At 36.4% G+C, this 21,380-nt stretch overlaps 1 protein-coding gene across 1 annotated transcript in view; it reads right to left on the bottom strand.

The window, feature by feature from the left end:
* Positions 1 to 21,380, bottom strand: part of LOC100646390 (zwei Ig domain protein zig-8) — a 460,535-nt gene that overhangs the window by 185,042 nt on the left and 254,113 nt on the right. Inside the window, exon 4 of the mRNA XM_012316538.3 lies at positions 6,248 to 6,458. Coding sequence (XP_012171928.1) covers positions 6,248 to 6,458 — 211 coding nt within the window. The remainder of the gene's footprint in view (positions 1 to 6,247; positions 6,459 to 21,380) is intronic.

Raw genomic sequence — 21,380 nt, 5'->3', positions numbered from 1 at the left:
GTTGTCAGCGCGGCTGGGCAAAACCAAAACAAGGTTCGCTGCGATCCAGTGCAGAACTCGCTGTTGAGAGCATCCTTTGGACATTATGCACGCGCCACTGCAACCATGATGCTTGCTAGCGACGAGAAAGGGGTTGTAGAACGGTCTACAGATCGTGCTGAGAACGTATATTTTAGCTATTAAGCTGTTAAAGCCGCTGTGACACCAGGCAAAATTATAGGTTTAAGGATCGATGCGAACGAACGACATTTTTGCAATTGTGTCACAATGTTACACCTGTTCGCAATTTATGCACGTATACACACATATCTGCTGGAAGAGTAACGTGATTAGCAAAAGTAAATTTTTGAAGAAAGTGGGGATATCTGAAGCCAAAGATTAATTAACGATTTTAGATTTTACGCTTTCCGAATTGAGCGTATCCGCGTGAAACATAGATTTTATCGTCCAACGGACAATTCAGATGCCTACCACTTTTTTCTGTTCACTGTACTTGCCCTGTGGTTTTTTCGGGAAGGGTGGAACGTTCGAACCAACCCTAACTGTCGATACATCAATCGACGTCACCACTCGATGCTTTTATTCAAATACCGCGAAGACTTGCAGCGACGAGCATACAAACAGCAATGTTTCGGTTACGTAACTTGAATTTCGGAAAGATTTAACTGCAATTAGACTTTTCGATCGTATTGTAACTTAGAATTTGATAGAAAGACCACTTCGTTGGAAAATGAGGATATTTATTGCTGTAAATATAATGGTCGTTTACAACGTATACGAGTATAAAATTGCCAGCTAACAGGTAGGTAATATCAGGCGGAAGACGAAAAGTAACAGGCAAATTGAAGAACATTGATTCATCTAGAAAAGCATTGTACGTTTTTCCTGATGCTTGGTTAGATTGATGAGCTATTTCGCGGTCAGTGGAGTGTGTAGATGCAAGGGTAGATTGGTGGATTTTTGGGGAAGGTTTCGTTGAACTCTGAATAGAGTGAGATTCTCGAGGTTAGCGCGAGATCAGTCGGATAGTGAATAATCTGGACTCGTTGAATCCTCATTGATGGGACGCCCTTCCGGGGAAAGTTTATTAGAACATCTTGTGCGTAAAGTGTATTTGATAGTACTAAATAATAGAGAATTTCCTATTTTGTCTACTTTTCCTATATGAAAATCTGAAGAATCTGTGGTCGAGGATGTGAACGAAAATATTTGCTATATCTTGGGATTTGTACGAACCTCTATTGGATTTCTCTGGGATTTTTATTGGATTGTCCGAAAACTCAGTAGTGTTTTCATTGTGAATTTCTGTCAAACAATGAAACGTTCAAACAAATACTTGCCTCAGTATTGGGGACAGTTAAGAAGAAACGTTAAAAGTTGAAAAGTTAATAAACCAGTTATTAAGGATGTGATAAGAAAAATAGTGTATTTATAATTATTGCATTTCCAAGGAAGACGAAAAATGTGACTTGTAATAATTTCTATTTGTGGTCGTCACAGAATATTACGTCACAGAAAATTATTTGGTGTATTTGCGTTTTATATGTTAGAAACACGTAAATTCATTTCCCTATCGATTGTCGCTATCTTCTATCTTGTTACTAACTCGATTCTTTTTTTCTTTCGATGGCTACTTCATTCCTTTGAAAAATCATCTCGATCTTCTCCAATACCATTCCAAACTTTCGAACAATGAAAAATTTGTATCGTCTTATTATTCTCACGCTATTAATTACAGAAATTCCACCCCGCTACTATTAGCTGTCCGATATCCGGCCACTGCTCATATCGATTCGACCTAGAACGCTGGTTCTAGACCGGCAGTTTCCCTTTAAGATTCCACCGATACAAGAAACCGATACGAACATATCGTCGCATTACGTGAGTAAAGCAACTGAATTTATTTTGCCGCAGTTGATTAACCTCATAACGTGCAATTTTTCGCGACCTAACCGCTGAAAGGTGCACAATTTTGTTTGTAGTTTTTAATACAATAAAATTCATGTGAAATGAATGAAAGAAAGTAATTTTAGAAATATGGGGAAACGTTATTGTTTACGTTGGTACAAAAAATGATACTCACGTGGTTAAGGGTTTAATTCCTAAATACACGGGTGACTAAACAAATGGTTCAAAATCGTGTCAGTGGTTAGTGTTTTATTGCACTCGTTTAGATCAACATCGGTGCAACGTCAACGAAGAGAAATATTTCACCAAAGATTAAGCGATTGGCGGCTGTTCTCATTTTTAAACTCCTTCCCAGGATGTTACGAAGATGTAAATTAATTATGGAGGATCCTGATTTCAAATGGCGGAGCGGAAGAAAACGGACGCTGCGAAAAGTGCTATAGTTTGTAATTTCTAAGGTCGTTGGTTATTCGTTTTGAAAGTTGTTAGCAAAATCTGTTCTCTTACTTCGCAAGTGATATTTGATAATTTCGTGTGATATTAAATGTGCTATAAAAAGTATTATTTCTATGCTTTCTCTATAACTTTTTTACACAACCATTTAAAAATAGATTTTCTATACTTTGAAGCACACTGAATATGAAGTACCTATAACATTTTCATGTAGAATAATGTTACATAGAATTTGGTATAAATACTTTCTAACAAATTTAATTTCTAATTTTTAACAAATTGTTAAATATATGGAATAATACCTACACTAAAAAAAAAGAAGATTATTGTTCGTCAGTTTGTGAACAATTCTTTATCCACCGTTTAATCATTTTCTATACGATTTCTGAAGAAAGCGAGTATTTAATTTATTTAGCACTATTAATAGAGTACTCCGTGGAAATTTGATTAAAAGTGCTTGAGTGGCTTGGGAGAAAATAGGTCATGCAGTATGAGATTTCCCCATAAAGATAGATTGTGGGTTACCTTAAAGTAAAGTTCGATGGTTTCAAAAGGTATATATAATAAAATTCTAATATATTATTTTTTAATGCAACCATTTCGCATTTTTAATGGTCATGCTCTAGTTATTGTGATTGCATTAAATTGTAAATTTGTAAATGCAAAGAAAGCAACTCGTAATGGACAACGTGATTTTTACATTGCGTTGCAGCATAATTCAGTGACATTTACATTTTAATATATATTTAATAGTCGCCCTTTAGTAAAAGAATTAATTACAATTTTATATTGTAATATAACTCGACTCTAAGCGTGCGATGTTCCACAACTCCAATAAAATATCTTTTTCCCTGACATCTCCAATGAAATATTATGAAATTGTCATTTTTCGTATTACATTTCAAACAAGCTTGATAATTCCAGTCATGGATTTACTTGTTATCATTCTATTATTTTCTTAAATTATCAATTTCAATTAAACATACTTCGACTAAATTTTCAGCAACGAATTATTAAACTCAACAATGTTTTAAGTGTCTACGTTAAATCTTTATAGTTGATCCCCTTTTTTCGTTCAATTAATCATGCAAACAATAAGTAAAAATAAAAAAATATTATAATTTCTATAAAGTCGCTGATTAACGACAGTGTAATAATATAATTATCACTGGTATGATAATATATAAATCGAATAAGATATAAGAAATATAGACATACATTTTTATACAAAGTGCACCACACAATATCATTCAATCCGTACAAAATCTCTTTTTATTCTACAACATATATGTAATATTAATATTACAACCTATATCTAAACAATTTTCAAATTATGTCATTTAGTTAGATAATAAAATGAGCGTTTCTTCCATCAGTTCGTTAGATTCGATAAATTTTATAAAACAACTTGAAAGTTGTTGCAACGTTACCAAAAATTAAATGTTATCAAATTAAAACACAACGATGATAAAACCAAACGTGAAACCCGACGAATTTTTCAGATTCAGCTAAAGGTCCCGGCAAATCCCTTATAACTTATCGCCGCGACAAACGTCGGCTGTTAACCCAACTAAAACACGCTCTATCGAGGGGCAACGAACTCGCAACCCAGCCTCGAGGCCAACAAATCTCTCGCCTACGGGGTGCACGCGTAAAGTTTCGAGACGTGCGTTTTTGCGCGACGGATTTGTAAAATTGATTTCGCCATCGAGTCCATGCTTTACGACTTCGACGAAGCAGCCAGAAGAAAAGCGATTTATTTCGCGCCAACTTTTTCGTCCAGCTACATCAGAAGAACGAGCACGAATTGTACCTGTATTAGGCGTGCGGGTACGCATGACTCCGCGATTCTACACGGCCAAAGGCAATCATTTGGCTAAGGCGTTTCCATCAAGCAGCTTATCGAGCAGCCACCACCCCATCCGAGTTCGTTTCTATCGGAATACGACCCCTGAACGCGTCTTTCCGGCCCCTTTTCCTTCGTCGTCCCGTTCTTTCGCGATTTCTCAGCCCTCTGTTTCCCCGTTATCTCGCCAAGATTTGAACGTCAACGCTTGTCTCCGCGAGTCTGCATTCGCCCTGTTGTTCAGGCAAGCTAGATAAATTCGCTCCGCTCCTTTCTCCACTGCCACCGCATGTGAATCGCGATAGGGACTGACCTGACACGAGAGCTTGGAAAATCGGCCTTTCCTCTCCTTTTTCCTTTCCATTTTTTTTTTTTTTTTTTTATTGTCCTTTTTTTATGTGGGACGATTTTTCATGGATCGTCGCGACTATCGTGGCTTTTTGCTTGCCGCATAAGTCGGAATTCGTGCTTGAGATGTTTTTACCGTGCCACTCGTGCGGCAGAATGTTGTATAGGTTTCTTTCTGGTTGCATTCCGACGTTCTTTGCAAGGGATCACGTGATAGAACGCGGGATTGTGTAGGTAGTACGGAGTATGATATAGCGAGGTCACAAAATCAGTGAGAAATGAAATTAATTTTTATTGTTGGAGCTAGCGAACAGAGAAAAATACAAGGATTTAAGAATTTGAACTGTGGACAAGGATCGTACGAAGAGATTTTGAATACGGTTAGTTTAGTGTACTTTGTGTGGTATAATAAAATATATCTGCGCAGAGCGCTTTTAATTTCGCAGGAAACCGACGTTGGGTGGCACGGTTCACAAGTTTACGAGAATCAAGGCTACAAGTTGCAAAGTTATTGAACTGCAAAAGATTAAGTTGCCGGTGAGGCAGTTATGCCAATATGAAAGCCTTCCGGAATACACGGAACCAAGTTAGCTTGTTTATAGCTAGCCTTAACTCTGGCTTCCGATAGCGCGGATACCTTATTTCTGTCTTCGCATTTTATTTCGCAGCCGTGAGACATCGGAAACAGGAAGACGAAACGAGAACTCCGAGTTATCGTTGTCATTCCATCCCTAATGTTTCGTGCAGAGGGTTGTGTAAACGAGAACTAAACGGCGAAAAACTTGTTATCTGATTCCGCTGAATTAGATATCTCCGCCCAGTTTAATATTTAACCCAATGCCAAGTATATACTTAGCTAGGTGAGTTTCCCCACAAGGAAGTTCGGTCGTTTGAAGTAGTTTCTGTAGACTAGCAGTGCTATCGTGAGGTTTGAGAATTTAGCTTACTTTAAGCTTTGTAGAAAGAAAAATATTCATTTAGATAAAAAAAGATTCTTCTCATCTGATAAGCGTATTTAATAAAATAAGCGATATTTAAACGAAAATGAGTGAAACTTGGTTGAAACAATCACATGTAGTAAATTTTAATATATTGTCGATCAAATTTTAAACGAACAATTAAAATATATCATTTATTTATTCCATATTTGTTTCTACCATCGCGTTTCGAAAATATAAATTTACATAAATGTCCGCAATCAATTTGCAATGATTAAATTTTGAACGGATTAAATTTTAAAGCTGTAACATAGTACTTGTAAATGGCAATTTAATCAGAATTAAAAGTCCGATTGTTCCTATACTCAACAATTGCTTGCATCATAACTTGTCAACCAAACAACTGCTCAAATATTTAAAGAAAGATCTGACCAGCAAAGAGAAGAAACGTGATCGATTGTAACGTTGAATCTTCGAAGCTCCGTGACAACACTTTCGCCACGGGGCAAAAATACACAACCTGAAAAGCCTGCTGTCGAATATTGTCGCAAACAATAAACGTCGGTAACGATCCACAAATTGATCGGTTTAAAAATTCAGGCTATGGTAATCCGCAACACAACCGAGCACGGGTTCTACCACGATGGAAAATGGAGGATGGCCCGGTTGAATCGGCCGGATTTCGCTGGGAAATGAAAAACGACGCGAGCTAAGCGACTTGTGTGACCGCCTGAATTATTCAGAATTCACTCACCGACCACGTTGAGGCTGTAGTTCAACGACATCTTTGGCTCGGTGCTGACCTGGCACTCGTAAACCCCGGAGTCTCGTTCCTGAGGCGACTTGATTTGCAGCGTCCAGTTTTCAGACTTCTCCGGATGGATCACTTGAAACCTCAGGTCTGAGGTGTACATCAGGATGCCGGCGCTCAGGATATGCATGTCCCTTTTACGCATCCAGGACACCTGCAAGATAAACAAGAAGCGCAGCATGTAAGCCGGTGATAGCTCTGAGTCTAACTTGAGGGTCTGCAGCTGCAGCCTTGACCAATGATGTATTCTATCGGTACATTTTGAATTTGAACATAATCTGGGATTTATGCGAGTTTGGTCAGTTAGGTAAGCACATTGTTACTCTGTGCCTCATCGGTCTTTCGAATATAAGAAAGTACGGTGATCTGCGAAGGTATTGTAACATTCGACATATAGAAAATATTTATATAAAATCCGTAACTTGGGGAAAATAAATTTTTTCGAGTGATTCTTCCTTTTCAATAACGAAACAAAATGTTTTTCGTATACATATATTTTTCTTCGATTTTTACTATTTATTTGTATTTGTTTGTAATGACGTTTTATCTATTCCCTAATTTGATTATTTCTGTCGTAATGTATTTTTTTCTGCTTCAATCTTCATTATTTCAAATACTCTCGTCACTGCTGAGTTAACTTCGTGTTCTGCGTCAAAGTAGTGAACAACAAATTCTCTGAATACTTACACATGAAATGTTTTCTTCTAAACGAGTATAATAAATTCAAGATTATGAAACGAAACGAAGAAAATACACAGTAAGCTGCGCTTTTCTTCAGTTTCTCGAGGAAATAATTTAACGATAAACGTTAATTTCATAGCGTAAAAATTTAAACGTTAATGAATGTGATGAAGGGCATTCTTTTAAGTTACTTATATTTGAAAATTACTACATTAAAAAAATTATATCAATTATGTATGTTTTATACTGTAATTGTTAACAAAATAACATCTTTCTTTCCTGTATCCAGATTTTTCAGGAGTTGAAGTCAGAATATTTACCGACATATCTCTCGGCGAACAGAAAGTGTTTCGTCACAACGTAAGGAAAATAAAATTTCAGAGAAAAGAATATAAATTCAATTTTCGAGACGATGTAGCTTTGCCGACACTCCACTTCAATTATTCACACCACGATGCATTACTCAGTGCACACTCGTTCAAACAACTCTTTTCAATAGCTTTCTGTTTTGACAGCAGACAGATCCGCTTACGTTTACGTTTCACGTCCGACCCTCGACCCTTTTCTACACTTCTGCCTTAACTAAGCAGACAAGATTTGGAAACTTAAATAGTAGAAACTTTCCTTCCAGAGAAGTGAAAATAACTTAAAGAAAATTACGAATGTGTTACAATTGAGATTATATTAATCTTATGACTGGACTAACTGGATATTTATTTATATTAATTGTATCTCTCTCCATCAAGAAATCAAGTAAACTTGGTGATTTAGATCTATGGTGAACTAGCTGGATATTTATTTATATTAATTGTATCTCTCTCGATCTAAACAATTCTTCAGAAATTAAGTAAAGTTGGTAATTTAGATCTATGGTGAACTAGCTGGATATTTATTTACATTAATTGTATCTCTCTCCGCCTAAACAATTCTTTAGAAATCAAGTAAAGTTGATAATTTAGATCAATGGTGAACGGTAAGACAAATGAAGTCGTTAGAAATCGACGTTATTTCCTCTTAATTATATATTGATCTAATATATATATAAGCGCGAGATAACTTAATTGTACTTTTATTAAAAGTCACAGCATCTCCCAAGATATTCTAACGAGATTTATTTTCCACGCTGACGAACTTACATGGGACAATTAATAAAATAAATTGTTGCCCATGGTACGTTACTCATCATAGAATTTTACTACACAGGAAACTCTGTCTAACCACGAGGCTGGTTGGTGCATCGTTTTATAATTAATTTCGCGACTGCACTCCCTCGCGATACCGTTATGAGCTTGCAATTACGAGCATTTCAGACGTTCCCACAAGCAAGAATCTTTGCACGGCAATTACACTAGGTGAGAATTAACACCATCGTTCAGAAGCACCTACATATTAGGGGATCTTTTGCTTCTTCTTTTTTTTTTTTTTTTGTACGAAACGTACTATTTGATTGATCGATTACAATTTTGTATTCAATTTCTGTATTAAATTCAAAAACAAAATTTTAAAGCATTCGAATACTTGATATTTTCGAGCGAGTGTGTAACTCCAAGTACAGCGCAAGATAGCGAAAATGAATCGTGTTTTTGTTACACAATGAATTGTTAATTATTCGGGGAATTAATTTTATTGATATTTCACATCATATCCGACGTAAATGTAATTATTACAAAATGTAAAGTTACTATCTCAATGTTGTTATTTCAAAGTAATTCAATATGTTTATATTAGTTCCATTTAAGTTTGTTGGAGAAACAATCTCGTATAATTCAGTCGATATAATGCTCGTTCCGGAATCGAATAAAAATTCAACGCATGCATTCACCGGGGACACTAATACACTTTTTACGCAAACATTAGCATCCAAATCGCTTTGATTCTGAATCGCTTTATCCACCGGTAGAAATTAAAACACGACCCGCGCATCTACAAACTTTACCCCTTTATTTCTTTCTTATCGCGAACCCTTTTTTCCTCACAAAACCACTATTCACATTATAATCGTTCCCCTGCTTTTTATTCGTCGCTTTACCCCTCCTTTTAAATGGTGATTTTATAGCTAGCCAACTGATAAATTCGAATTATCGCTAATACTGAAAATTTTAGTCAGTTGACACAACTTTGTTTCTCTTTCGTGCAACTTCATCCAACAGTACCATCACCATAGAGAATTTTTTAATCCAATAAATCCAATTTAAAAAAAAATGATAAGAATAATTTCCGTAATTAGAAGTTTCCCCAAGAAATTCATCGCGCAATCATCAAACGATACGTACAATTACCAGTTTATACATACACAGCTATCACTAGCAGTATCGACCATGAGTCATCGTGTCCTATTAGGAAGTTGGATTAATTTGACTAATTTGAACCTCTCGGGACAATATCGACTAGTACTTATTAGTTACAGCTGTCTGGCTCTAAACACTATACTAGAGAGATAGAGGAAGAGACAGAGACGGAGAAGTTGGAGGAAGCTTAGAATTCACGTGTTCAAAGCTATTTGATACGAAGTTCTATTTTATGGATTGGCCATCAGGGACGTTATTGATTCCATATCAGTCTCATCGTCATCGATAGTCATCGAAGTGGCGAGGATGCCGCAGTTAGACGCAGCATGGCATCGATTAATACGTTTACCAGGATGATTATTGGCAATGCCTGTTAGGCATTAGTAAAGCAATGTCCACACACTGAGGCTGTATCAAAGGAGAGATTGAACAACCGCATTTCGCTTGGCTTGATAGAAATGTTTTATGTAATTATACCTTGCTGTTCTCTGGTGTGCGCCCAGGGAAGTATAAATTACTCAAATTGCGTCTAATCTTTATTTCACGCGAAACGAAAGAACTTTAAAAGTATTCGTAAAACGCTAGCAACTATAACAGTCACGATGAAACTTTCAGTTATGAAACTTTTTAAATATGTACTTTGCCTTCTAATGGAACGTTTCAAATATCTGACACGCTTTTAAAGAAGTCTTTCTCTTTCATCTTTTGTTCGTTATTTTCCTATACATATTCGTACAAACTGTTTGCATTTGAAGATCGACACTGCGCTTGAGGACAAAGATATCGGGCATAAATTTTTGATGATTTTTAATTTTAATATAACTCTATGACTCTGTAAGGGAATATTTTAACGTAAAATAACTGAAATGGAGAAGAACATATTTTAATACTATTACAACCCATATTTCCTAAATTATGAAGAAGGTGAAAAAATATACGTGTGACTCAAAAATTAAACAAACGGACAATTTTGGTAACGTAAGATTAATTGACAGTGTATTGAATTTTAAAACTCTTGTCCTGTAAAGAATGAAAAACGTGACTTATCATGTTCCTCCCCTATAGTCTTCATTTATAATAGCGTAAAATTTTTTTGAAAGTATGCTAATCGATAATGATAATTCTATATGCTGTGCTGCTAATAAAATTCAATACAAGATGCGTTTATCATAGCGAATTGGCCTTTCATACCCTCCATTGCCTTTTTATAGCTAGTTATTTATCGGTGTAATAAATTTCCTTAGACAAGAGCTGCTCGAATCTCCGATTAAAACAAAACGATTGCTCCATATATTTCCTGGAAGCTTCTTTCTCGAGGTGTCGAACGACCTGTCAAATTGTGCGTGCAATTTTCGACATTGTTTACAACGCTATCGACGAGCGCTTAATCATTTACGAGCCCGCCGAAATACTCCAATCGACGTTCATTCGAAATTGACGAAAATCGATCTTGTCAGCTCCCCAACTCTCCTGACTTATCGCCAACTGATTGTCAATATTTCCATAAAATTTTCCTCCACCTTTCTTCCTGTATTTATATCCCGGGATGATAATTCTATGAAAATATATTAGATGTAGAAACTGAGTCATTGTATTTATATCGAATCAATTCCAAATCTGCCGTAAATGTAAAAATAAACATTTTTCTTCAGTGTAAACGTAAAAATTTGTTCAACATTTTGTGATTAAAAAACACCGATTTCTTAACATTTATCAGATATTATACACATAGGACATATACAATATATAAAATATACAATATAAATACATATATAATTTATACATAACAGAGCACTGAGTTAATTTCCACACCTAATATTACCTTTCACTACGTACTTTCCAAAAAATCTTTATATTTAAATACTAATGTATTTGAATATAAATAAAGACACCTCCGTCGCACCTTCATATTCTGTGAACTTGAAAAATTTTTATTTCAAGGAACGCAACGTCTACCAGAAGAGCATTCGACGTCGCGTCTTGGATACATTCGAATTCAAACAGTTGCTGCTGGCACGCACGAGCAGGCGCACGCTCGTGCGAGTAAATTTCACGCGCGACGATATAAAGTCTGATATTAAATTCTCGGACGCGTACCACGTTTTCCCACTCGGAGTGACGCGAATGGCTCGCGCAAATTCAGGCCACCAGGCCTCAAAAGGGCGAATGAGTTTCTACTAATTTCAAAGACGCGACGAGAAGAAGCCCGTCGTGTTTCGCTAATGCGCTTTGGAAATTGCCGTTTCTACATGCTTGCCTCACGGCTACATTTCGTAGTGACTCATTAAGTTGGAATCAACGATATTAACACTTAGCTGTCGAGTTTACCTTAGATATAGCGCAGCCTCAAGGAAAACGTGTCTTCGAATAGCGCACGGCGCTACGTAGCAGTATCTGATAATAATACACACGACTTTTGTCGAAACTTTCCCAGAACAATTTCGTAATATTAAATAAATCTCGATAGTGTTGAATTTGAACGAACGAGTGAACGAGTTTGAATGAATTTTGTATTAGGTTGTCCCAAAAGCTTCTCTCGTTTTATAAGGAAATAATAGATGCACATTTCCTGTTTTATATTATTTTATTAAATTATGTATTTGTTCTATTACGTTGTTCTATTTACATTTGACAGATTAAGTTTCATGTTTGTATAAACATTGACAGATAAAGCAGTTGCGTGCAGATAGCGAAAGACACTTTTGGAACAACCTAATACGAAGAGTGTCATGATCTTGAACAAAGACAATAAATGCGAATTTATCGGACTAAGTGAGAATATTATAACATGTCTGTATAAAATTTGACGTTTTAATACGTTGTCAAGAAATTAAGACGATTCAGTAGATCCTTAAACACATTTCTCTTAAAATCGTGACGTCTGAGCGATGTCAATGTTACAGCAAATAATGGACGTTACAGCGCGTTATCTCCATAATCCCCAAATCAGATCCTTCGTGTTCCAATGTTTGTACAACAATTCGATCGTTTACAGTGTACTCGAAGGACAACATCGCATCCGTTGACAATCAATCGGCCACGAAAACCGTGGTAAGACTGGAAGGACAGAGCGGACTTGTCATGTTCACGGGGGCTGCTTACGTTCTCCGTGTAATTTACACGACCAGAAGTTTCGAACCGATGCAGACAAGAAGACGGTTCGCGCACAATAACTTCACCGATTGTCAAATCGTGAGCTGGTTTTGTCCTCGTCCAAGGTGCTAGGTTTGACCAACTTCTGCGGATTACTTAGGCAGCAGTTCGAATGACGGCAGGTATTTAGACATCGCAGAATGTGAATATCTCGCAGGTGAACAATGGGCAGACTAACTTGGAAGAACGATCGTTAGTGTTAAAATAACGGAATTTCGAATTTCATACAGGGTCGAAATGACTTTCGCTGATGTCTTCTGATGGCTCGGGAACGTTGTGTAGTAATTTCGTTATAGTTTCGAACGTGTTGACTGATACGAGAATTTTTGTATAGTTCGCCGTGCGAGCCGATAGATATATGCTACGCCACAACATTTAATTTTTGCGAAATATTATATTGTATTTGCGCACTTTTTTCTGGCAATTCGCTTTATTGACAATTTTTTAGTCCGTGAAATTTATCTTGTACGTGCTTATTTGTTAATATAGCTAAATAGGTTGCATGTTACTTGTTATTTTTACGTTGTTCGGTTCAATGAATTATACCTAACAAGAGCGGTTATTTCACTTAAAACTTCATATGCATATGTATGTAGTATCGTGGACAAAAGGCCTAAGATATCGGCCGAACCATAAACAATGTCGCGAGAGCCGCGGCATCGTCGGGTACATCAATGTGTCGTCGGTCCTTTCAATTGAATAGTTTCGTGGAAAAGGCCTGCGTGACCCTGGCCACGGGCGTTTTCGGGACACGTACGCGATAGGGCGGGAAAAGACAAAGAGATGTTAAAGACAGTGTTAGTTGAGAAGCCGGAGAGGACGGATGCAAAAGGTGTGCAGAGTGTAAGTTGAGAAGCGAGAGCGAGTGAGTGTAGAAGCCGGAGAGTGTGAATCGGGAAGTCGAAAGCCGCGTATGAAAATAAGACGTGCGACAGCATTGTAATCATTTCGTTGCTTCGAATATTATTTATTAAATCAAAACATCATTACTTGTCCTTTCCTCTAAGACCCATTAAGATACTACATGTATATACAGAACTAATTAGATTTTACACTGTCAAATGTTACAAGTTCCCTTATCCATTATCGATGAATAATCGGAGTAATACAATGCTTGAAAACGATATATAATATAGACCCTTGTTACGCCCAAAGCTTACCATACAGAAATTAGGTTACAGGAATTAAGAAATAATCCGACTACGCTATTGTCTAGAGAAAATAAAATGAACATGTTCCTGAGATGAGGCTTCTCAGAGAGCAAGCTCTTTGTGGCAGAGAAAAATGATTCGATAAGAAACTCTCTGTGAAGGAGCCTTCACTGGATTTGCAGTTCTTTCAATGCCGTAATTACAAGTAATAGGTCAGTTTGTCCATTGGTTTAAACACAAGCGCCTCGAGCCGTATCTCAAAGACGTTTGTTCCTTTGTTTCTGTAAAAACGCGCTCAATATGTAAAAGACAGGATGATCGGGAAATCAGCGACATAGTGTCGCAATTTGAATGAAGTACGAACAATTTATTGGAAACGCGAAGCACATCCTACCATTTTGTAATACAAACGGAAAAAGAGAAAAAAGTTTCTACAACATTGATCGAATTTTTTCTGTTTTTGATAAGAATTGAAACGCGATTGCGGTTCTCTGAAGAGAGTCACATTTTATTTTCAAATCCGCCCCTTTCCATTTTTCTGAACAAGAATTATATGCCGACCGTTTCGCGTATAGATATCCTGCAAAGCCTTTTTTTCGCGCTATTCAACCGCATTTTCACGCGTAATCTTTTTCATTCCTAGATGGAATCCGATCGCTACAGAGACGTCGAAAGCTTTCGAGCTTTCAAGATAAGTGCTACATTCCATTGAATGGCTGTAGAATTGCAAAGAATTGGCCGGCTTAATATGTCCCCGAACGAGAGGATTTATCGTTCAAAAATAAATGTCAATCCTGCGTGGATATGGATCGAAAGTAGTCACAGTTACAGAGAATTCTTAAATTTCCAAATTATTAGCTTCTTGCCTTGTCCACAATATTTTCTCGACATTTTTCTAAGTTGATTATTTTATGAACTTAACTAGATCTTCAAACTTATACCAAGAATTGGTAATTATTTCCTGAAAAATACAAATTTCATTCATGAAATAGAAAGTCATTTATGAGAAGAGAAATATTCATATTCAGTGCTCATGACAGTGCTGACGAAATTTGAAAACATTTATTACGTCGCGTACGCTACATTCGTAAAATATTTCTACAGCTGTACAAATATCTTTACAAGGTAGTCGACCATCTGAAATCTCTTCGTAAAAAATACGTGTCTCACTTGTTCCATTTAAGAACGAACTAATTACACCCGACGAGATTTTTAATTACGTCTAAGTGGGGTGAAACGGTTGTTAGGTATCGTATACGTAATTTAAGCATCCTCGGATATCGACGCGTGTGTTTCCAGGGCAATGATCGTCGTTGTATTTCCGAAGTTGCGTCTGCGGTGAATAAAAAATACATCCGGAATTCTCCGTGGCACGGGTAACGATTTAATCCGCTGATTGCGTGGAACGTATAACCCGGGCTGGTTTGCAATAACGTTTCGATCTGCCGTATATTTGTGGAAATCGGTCGGCACGATGGGATACGTTTATGAGTCATAAATCACGGGCCGGAAGTGAGGTACAGATATAAACCCTGGAAAACGTAAACAGGTATCACGATATTCGATTTTTTAAACGTCCCGTATCGCGGAGACTGCCAAAAATTCGACCAGAGGGAAACACGAACGACGAAGGGAAGGACCGACCGAGGTGCAAAAATCCTCGTTCGAATCGATCACGAAAGTCGGTTACAGGTTAGAGCTATGTTACCAATATGGAAATTTTCCCCGTTCGTCCTATCCTGGCTAGTAAAACTCGCACGCGATCGAGTAAAACACGTTTTTGAATACAACCATGGAAAGTCAGGTATTGAATGTTCGCTAACGTATTATGTGTCAGCTCATAACATAAAAATTTATTCGTACAAATATTTGAATGGAAATTTCATTGACGGAATAGACAAATACCTGGTAGATCACCTCTTTAAAAAATATAATTTTCGTTTCGTAGTAAGAGAATAAGGAATTTTTTTTATATATAGATACGTTTTTCAATGATTTATACTTTGTCAGAATTGAAGCTTCTATACGAAAGCAATACGGAAATTATTTTTATAAGCGACTTACAAGGCAAGCTCGGCAACTGGAAAATTAAGAAAAGATTGGAGCTTTGTGCAGGTATAGTTCATGTTATGTTTAATAAAGGAATAATTTTTTCTAGCTGAAAAACGGTCATAGGGGTGAAAACGTCCCCCAAAGTTTATTTTTTATCATCCGTTTATTATCCTTTTATTATCCCATGTTTATTTTTTATTATCTTCTCATAAAATTTTTATTTATACATTAAAATTCCTGTGATTAAAATCACACAAACGTTACATGAAGTGGCTCACGGATATATTAGCTACCCTTTTGTATTTACCCTACGGAAGTGTTACGACAATGATACTCTTGGAAAAAGTGTTTAAAGCACAAATATTTGTGCGAGCAAAAATTTTGTTGTTTCAACTCGTATATACTATATTTGTAAAGAGCTCCTCGTAAGCCATCTATGCATGTGACAACAACAAATAGAACTATCGAAGATATTATGGTGGAGTAAAGTTTGAAGAAACAATTCTTTCAATTTCTTACGCCCACAATATACAATATAAAAGATAACCTTCTAATTAACATTTCTAAGTAATTAACATTCTAAGTAACATTTAATTAATGTAATTTAGCAATTAATATAACAATTTCAACTTAAATGTAACTTTTTCCCTTTTCCTATATAGTTTCTAAAATATTTAGGATGATAAAAGCCGGATGTTTTCACTCTTATGACCGTTTTTTAGCTGGAAAAGAGAATTGTTCCGTTTCGATATGTTTGTTCAGTTTCGAATTTATTGAAATTTTCGTGTTGCCGAACTAATTTTATTAATATTTTTGATAATGCGATGAAAAGTGAGTTAATCTCGTCATAATACGAAATACTATGTAACTATACTTACTAAATAATAAATAATAAGTAAATAATAAAAGGAAGGCGCGAAGTGACCAAAAATTCGTCTTGATAAATTGGAATAGTTGACCATGATCGTGGAAAGGTTGTCAGCTCGATAAACATGGTTGTTACGAACGGAGTACGGAGGAATCGCTGAAACGCGACTTATCCAACGCATTTGCAGATTGCATGCAGCCTGCTACACCCAGGGGGATGCATCAAAGTAAACTTCTTCGGTATGCGCGACGATACTCAAGTCCGCTGGGAAACAGCCTTCAAGTCGAAATTGGCCACGCGAGCGTAGAAATTTCCCGGATAAGAAATACCGGCCGAAATCTCGCGAGGAACGCCAGCCTTTTCAGACCGCGTCATCGACGAAATTTTCTCATAGTTCGAACTATTTTCATTCTGTGAACTCGTTTGTCGCCTCGCTCGCTTTTATTGCGTTTTTTGCGTCGCGAGGATGAGAGAGTTCGTGAGCGATGGCACTGATTTACGATTCGCGGAGTGTGTTTTAGGGAATGAGATGGGTGAAATTTATATTTGAAGAGGGGAAAAATCACTCCAATGCATAAAGTCCATTTTATGAAATTTCGCAAGGAGTTGATACTTTTTTACAGGTCTTATATAACACGTTAATAGTCATCGGTGGTTATCGGCGTTTTACTTAATGAACTTCCTAAAATAGTTGAAACATAATTAATTTTACAAATTAAACAATTTTTAATAATGTGAATGACCTGGATAATATGGGAAAGTAGTGCGCAAATATAATGCTTTGTAGAAATTAAATGTAATGGTCGTAATATATTTCATTCTACCGCTGTCCCCCCAGGGAAAGATACTTTTGTGATTCTGTGTGAAGGCAGCTAACTGAAGTATTTCGGAAGAAATATTTCCTTATTACGCAATTTTTCTTAACCTTTTTTATCAAATTTCTCGTTGTGAATCGTAAGATGACTTTCGTGAATTTTTTTTGAAGGTATATGTTTTGTGCACAAGCTTGAAGAACCACATAAATCGAGAACAATGAAAGGAACAGGATGAAGAGAGCAGGTTAAAAGAGAAAAAAGTCACCGACATTTTCTTATTTCATTCTTTTCACCGAGAGATTTGATCTTTTGTTGTAGTAACGTCTGCTTTCTCTTCCTAAGAAGATGTTTCACGAAGTTCAATAATGGTATAGCACTTTACTCGAAAACATGTTGTGAAACCTCATTCTTTTATACGCTCATTTATATATTAAGACGAATAATCCAGCAATTAACATTAGAAAGTGGATGATATTTTATGGAATCTATAAATCAATATTTTCTAAATTTATCAAATGTCGGAACAGCAAATATTAAAAAATTCATGTTTAGAAGGAAGAATACTATGACCAAATGGTGAATATTTTCTGCAATATAATTTTTTCTAGAAAATGTTGGTATAAATACAACAGAATATAATTTTTAATACAATTCATATACTTAATTCATTCTTAAATTTCACTTTCTGTTTCTTTTCTAAAGAACCACTTTGTGCAACGTAGGTAGAACAAATTGGATAATCGGTAAATCAAAAATTGGTTCGGTAAACAAAACAAAAGAAACGAAAGCGAGAGAAGGAGATAAAGTGACTTTCCTCTTGAAGTACTATTTCTGGAAGTAGAATAAAGGGACAAAGAAAGAAAGATAGGCAGAAAATCCCTGTACACCGAAAGAAACTGTGGACACCGATATTTGAAGAACACACGATCCTGCAGAAGGAAACATTTTCTCCGCGTCGTAAAAAGAAAGGAAATCCAGTCTGTATATAAGAGAAGGAAGGAGGGAGGAAGACAGAGACAAGAAAAACTCGATGAATGAGTCTCTATCTGATTGATCCTGTGGATTAGAACAAAAAACAATTCAAAGGCGTTTCGACGATGCGATGCGACGTTCGTATAAATCGATTCCCCAATCTCCTCAGAAATCCGAACAATTCCACAGCCGTGAAATTCCAAGGCAAAAAAATGTCACACTTCGACAGAATTCTCTCAACCATCCAACTATGTACATTCCCTTCGTTTTATTTATCGGAAATCCCATGTTGTAAATTTTCATACTGTAAGATGAGAGTATCGTCAAGGAGAATCGTAATCAGAAACGAAGTTACATTTTCATAAATAATCTTCCGTGTTCGATCTTCGGAGAATTGAGACACATTCACGATCGAACGTACGTAGTGATTTCTTGTTGCAAGAGGCGACGTCAAGAAGAACAAGAAGGTTCTGTTGCCTGGAATATTCCGGTGAATTCGCTTGCTTCGATCACTCGGAGCATCGCGTAATAGCGTTTCGCTGCTATGATGTTGGGCAGAGGTTCCAGTTAACGGCAGTGGACATAGGCAAATCGTAAGTGGAATTGCTCGGAAGCAGAAATTCGTGGAGCAGTTTCGTCCCTCCGCGACAATATGTTCGTAACTGGTTATCCTATGCGAGGAAGTGCTACAAGTTGCGTTCGAAGATGGTATCGACGGCTTCATTTTTGAAGTTGTAACTGATTGTTGGTGACATTCGAAATATGAATTTCGATCTTTGTAACAGAGTGTCAAAATACTTTCTCAAATCACTGTATCGTCTACAAACCCTTTATTTATTCTCATATATATATTAACATCGTGGAAAACATTTTCTAAATAATTTAATAAGTTTTAGCGATCTATTTCATCGACAAATTACGACGTCTGTGTCTTTTCTCGCAATCTTACGATTTTCCTAATACAAATCTTATTTGAATAATCTTCTTTCATTCTTTTTGAAAGGTACCGTAATAAAGAGCGTATGGCACATCCATCAAGAGGAGGGTCCTTTTACAAATATAAATTCATGACAGCCATCGCATTTTTTGAAAAACGCCCCCAGATAGTAAATTTATTAACCTGTTGCTGAATGCAGCGACGTGAAATTTTGAAGGAAACACAGAAATTATTGGAGCGAAGATAATGATGCCACCGGTTCTTACGACACGTACATAAGATTTTATAAAAATTGAAAAAACGCGATTTTCGAGTTATCATTATGAAAATACTCCAACTCCTCAACCAATTATGGAAATCTTATTCATTCATATTCATAATTTGACCGATAGAGGACGATTATGTCGCTCTTCTTGATTTATGTAGCACTATGCTGTATCCTACAAATGCTCTTATCATTAGCTGTGTCCTGACTAGAAAGCCGACATTTCCAAGGTTAAGAACTAAAGTCGAAAAGAAAAGAGCATTATTTTTTACGAGCATTATTCTCCTTGTTCGTAAATTTGATTCGATTACGAACGAAAAACAATTTTTCGTTTCTTCTGGAAAATATATTTTTTCGAGTTGTGTCACTTCCCACGCAAAGCTGCAATATGCATACTCGATACTTCGTTCTAGATAACAGATCGAATTATTAGAATCTTTGGTTGATCCTCTTCATGTCTTAAACGTATACTTCAAATATATTTCTATTATTCGCTATTATATCGTTATAGTATACTGTTTCAGTAAAACGTGCAAATGTTACAAACGAGAATAACAACTAAAACGTATTAATATCGCATAAAATATCGTCAAACAGAAATGCACTTTGCAAGAATAGAGTTTCACGAACTTACGGTATTAAACGAACGAACACGAGCGCATATTTCGTAATCGTCGCGTTGCTGAGATAGAATTTCGACGTTGGGGATGCAATATTTGACGTCTCAATCCAAGATAATCTAAAGCATTTTAGGAACAGTTTATTCCTACAGCTAAAAGCCTTTGATGACGTAATCCTCAGTTATCAAGCTTCCTCGCGAATATTCCTAAAATTCGTCGGAACTTTGCGCGAAGAGATAAGAGCCACGGCTACGTTCGTCGCTGTGTTGATACGAAGAGCGTCTCGCTTCTTATCAACTATCGATAAAAGTCTTAACAACTTGAAGATCTTTCGACCAGTTCCATTGGCGACGGAATTTCGGTACGACGGTTCCCGTCACGACAGCTGACAACTGCTTGAAAAGGGGTAAGACAAACAGCTGGCAAGATGTGTGTTTCGCGTCGCGACGAACGACAAATATCCAAAACGAAAGTTGGAGAGAAGCGGAAACAACGGACGGGAAACAAGGGTGCAAAACCGTTGTCGCGGAGAGATTTTCATCGGTGCATTTTCTTTGACAGAGGACAGGATCAGGTGATATTGTTCCATGACACTTTCGCGTGAAAATCCATCGAGAGATCAGAATTTTGCATTCGCTCTAAAAGCAAAGAAATATCATGGTACAGAGCAGCGTGCTATTATAGTCTTTCCACGCGATTATATCCAAAACTACGTATTTTGTCTATGAAATAATATTTCTGATGAATTATACAATGTGTGTCTGGTTTATCTCGAACCGCTCAAATATCTCGAAAAACACCAACGACACAAAAAAATGTTTCAGACAAAATTTTTATGATACGAACGGGGATATGTTGTGTTAGGTTGTCCGAAAAGTTTCTTTCGTTTTATAGGGTGATAATAGATGAAAAACAATTTCTGTTTTATATTATTTTATTGAATTAGGTATGATCCATTTCGTTCTATTTCTATTATTATATTCGTGCATAATTCAATAAACTAATATAAAATAAAAAACATTGTGCGTCTATTATTTCCTTATAAAATGAAAGAAACTTTTCGGACAACCTAACATATTTGACTTTGCGGCGACCGTAAAATCTCCTGTAAAGGTGATATTAACATTTTTAAGCGGATGCCTCTAACTTTTATTGCATATTTCTGTAGCTGACGTTCAGACGTTTTCAAAATAGTACAAACTTGTGTCTTTCGTACTATTCGTCATCGTGACGTAAACTTTTGAATTCGTCAGATCCAAATAAGCTACGTATTA

Source organism: Bombus terrestris, chromosome 14 (assembly GCF_910591885.1).
Source record: "Bombus terrestris chromosome 14, iyBomTerr1.2, whole genome shotgun sequence".
Lineage (NCBI taxonomy): Eukaryota > Metazoa > Arthropoda > Insecta > Hymenoptera > Apidae > Bombus > Bombus terrestris.
This window is presented reverse-complemented; position numbering and strand designations above follow the sequence as displayed.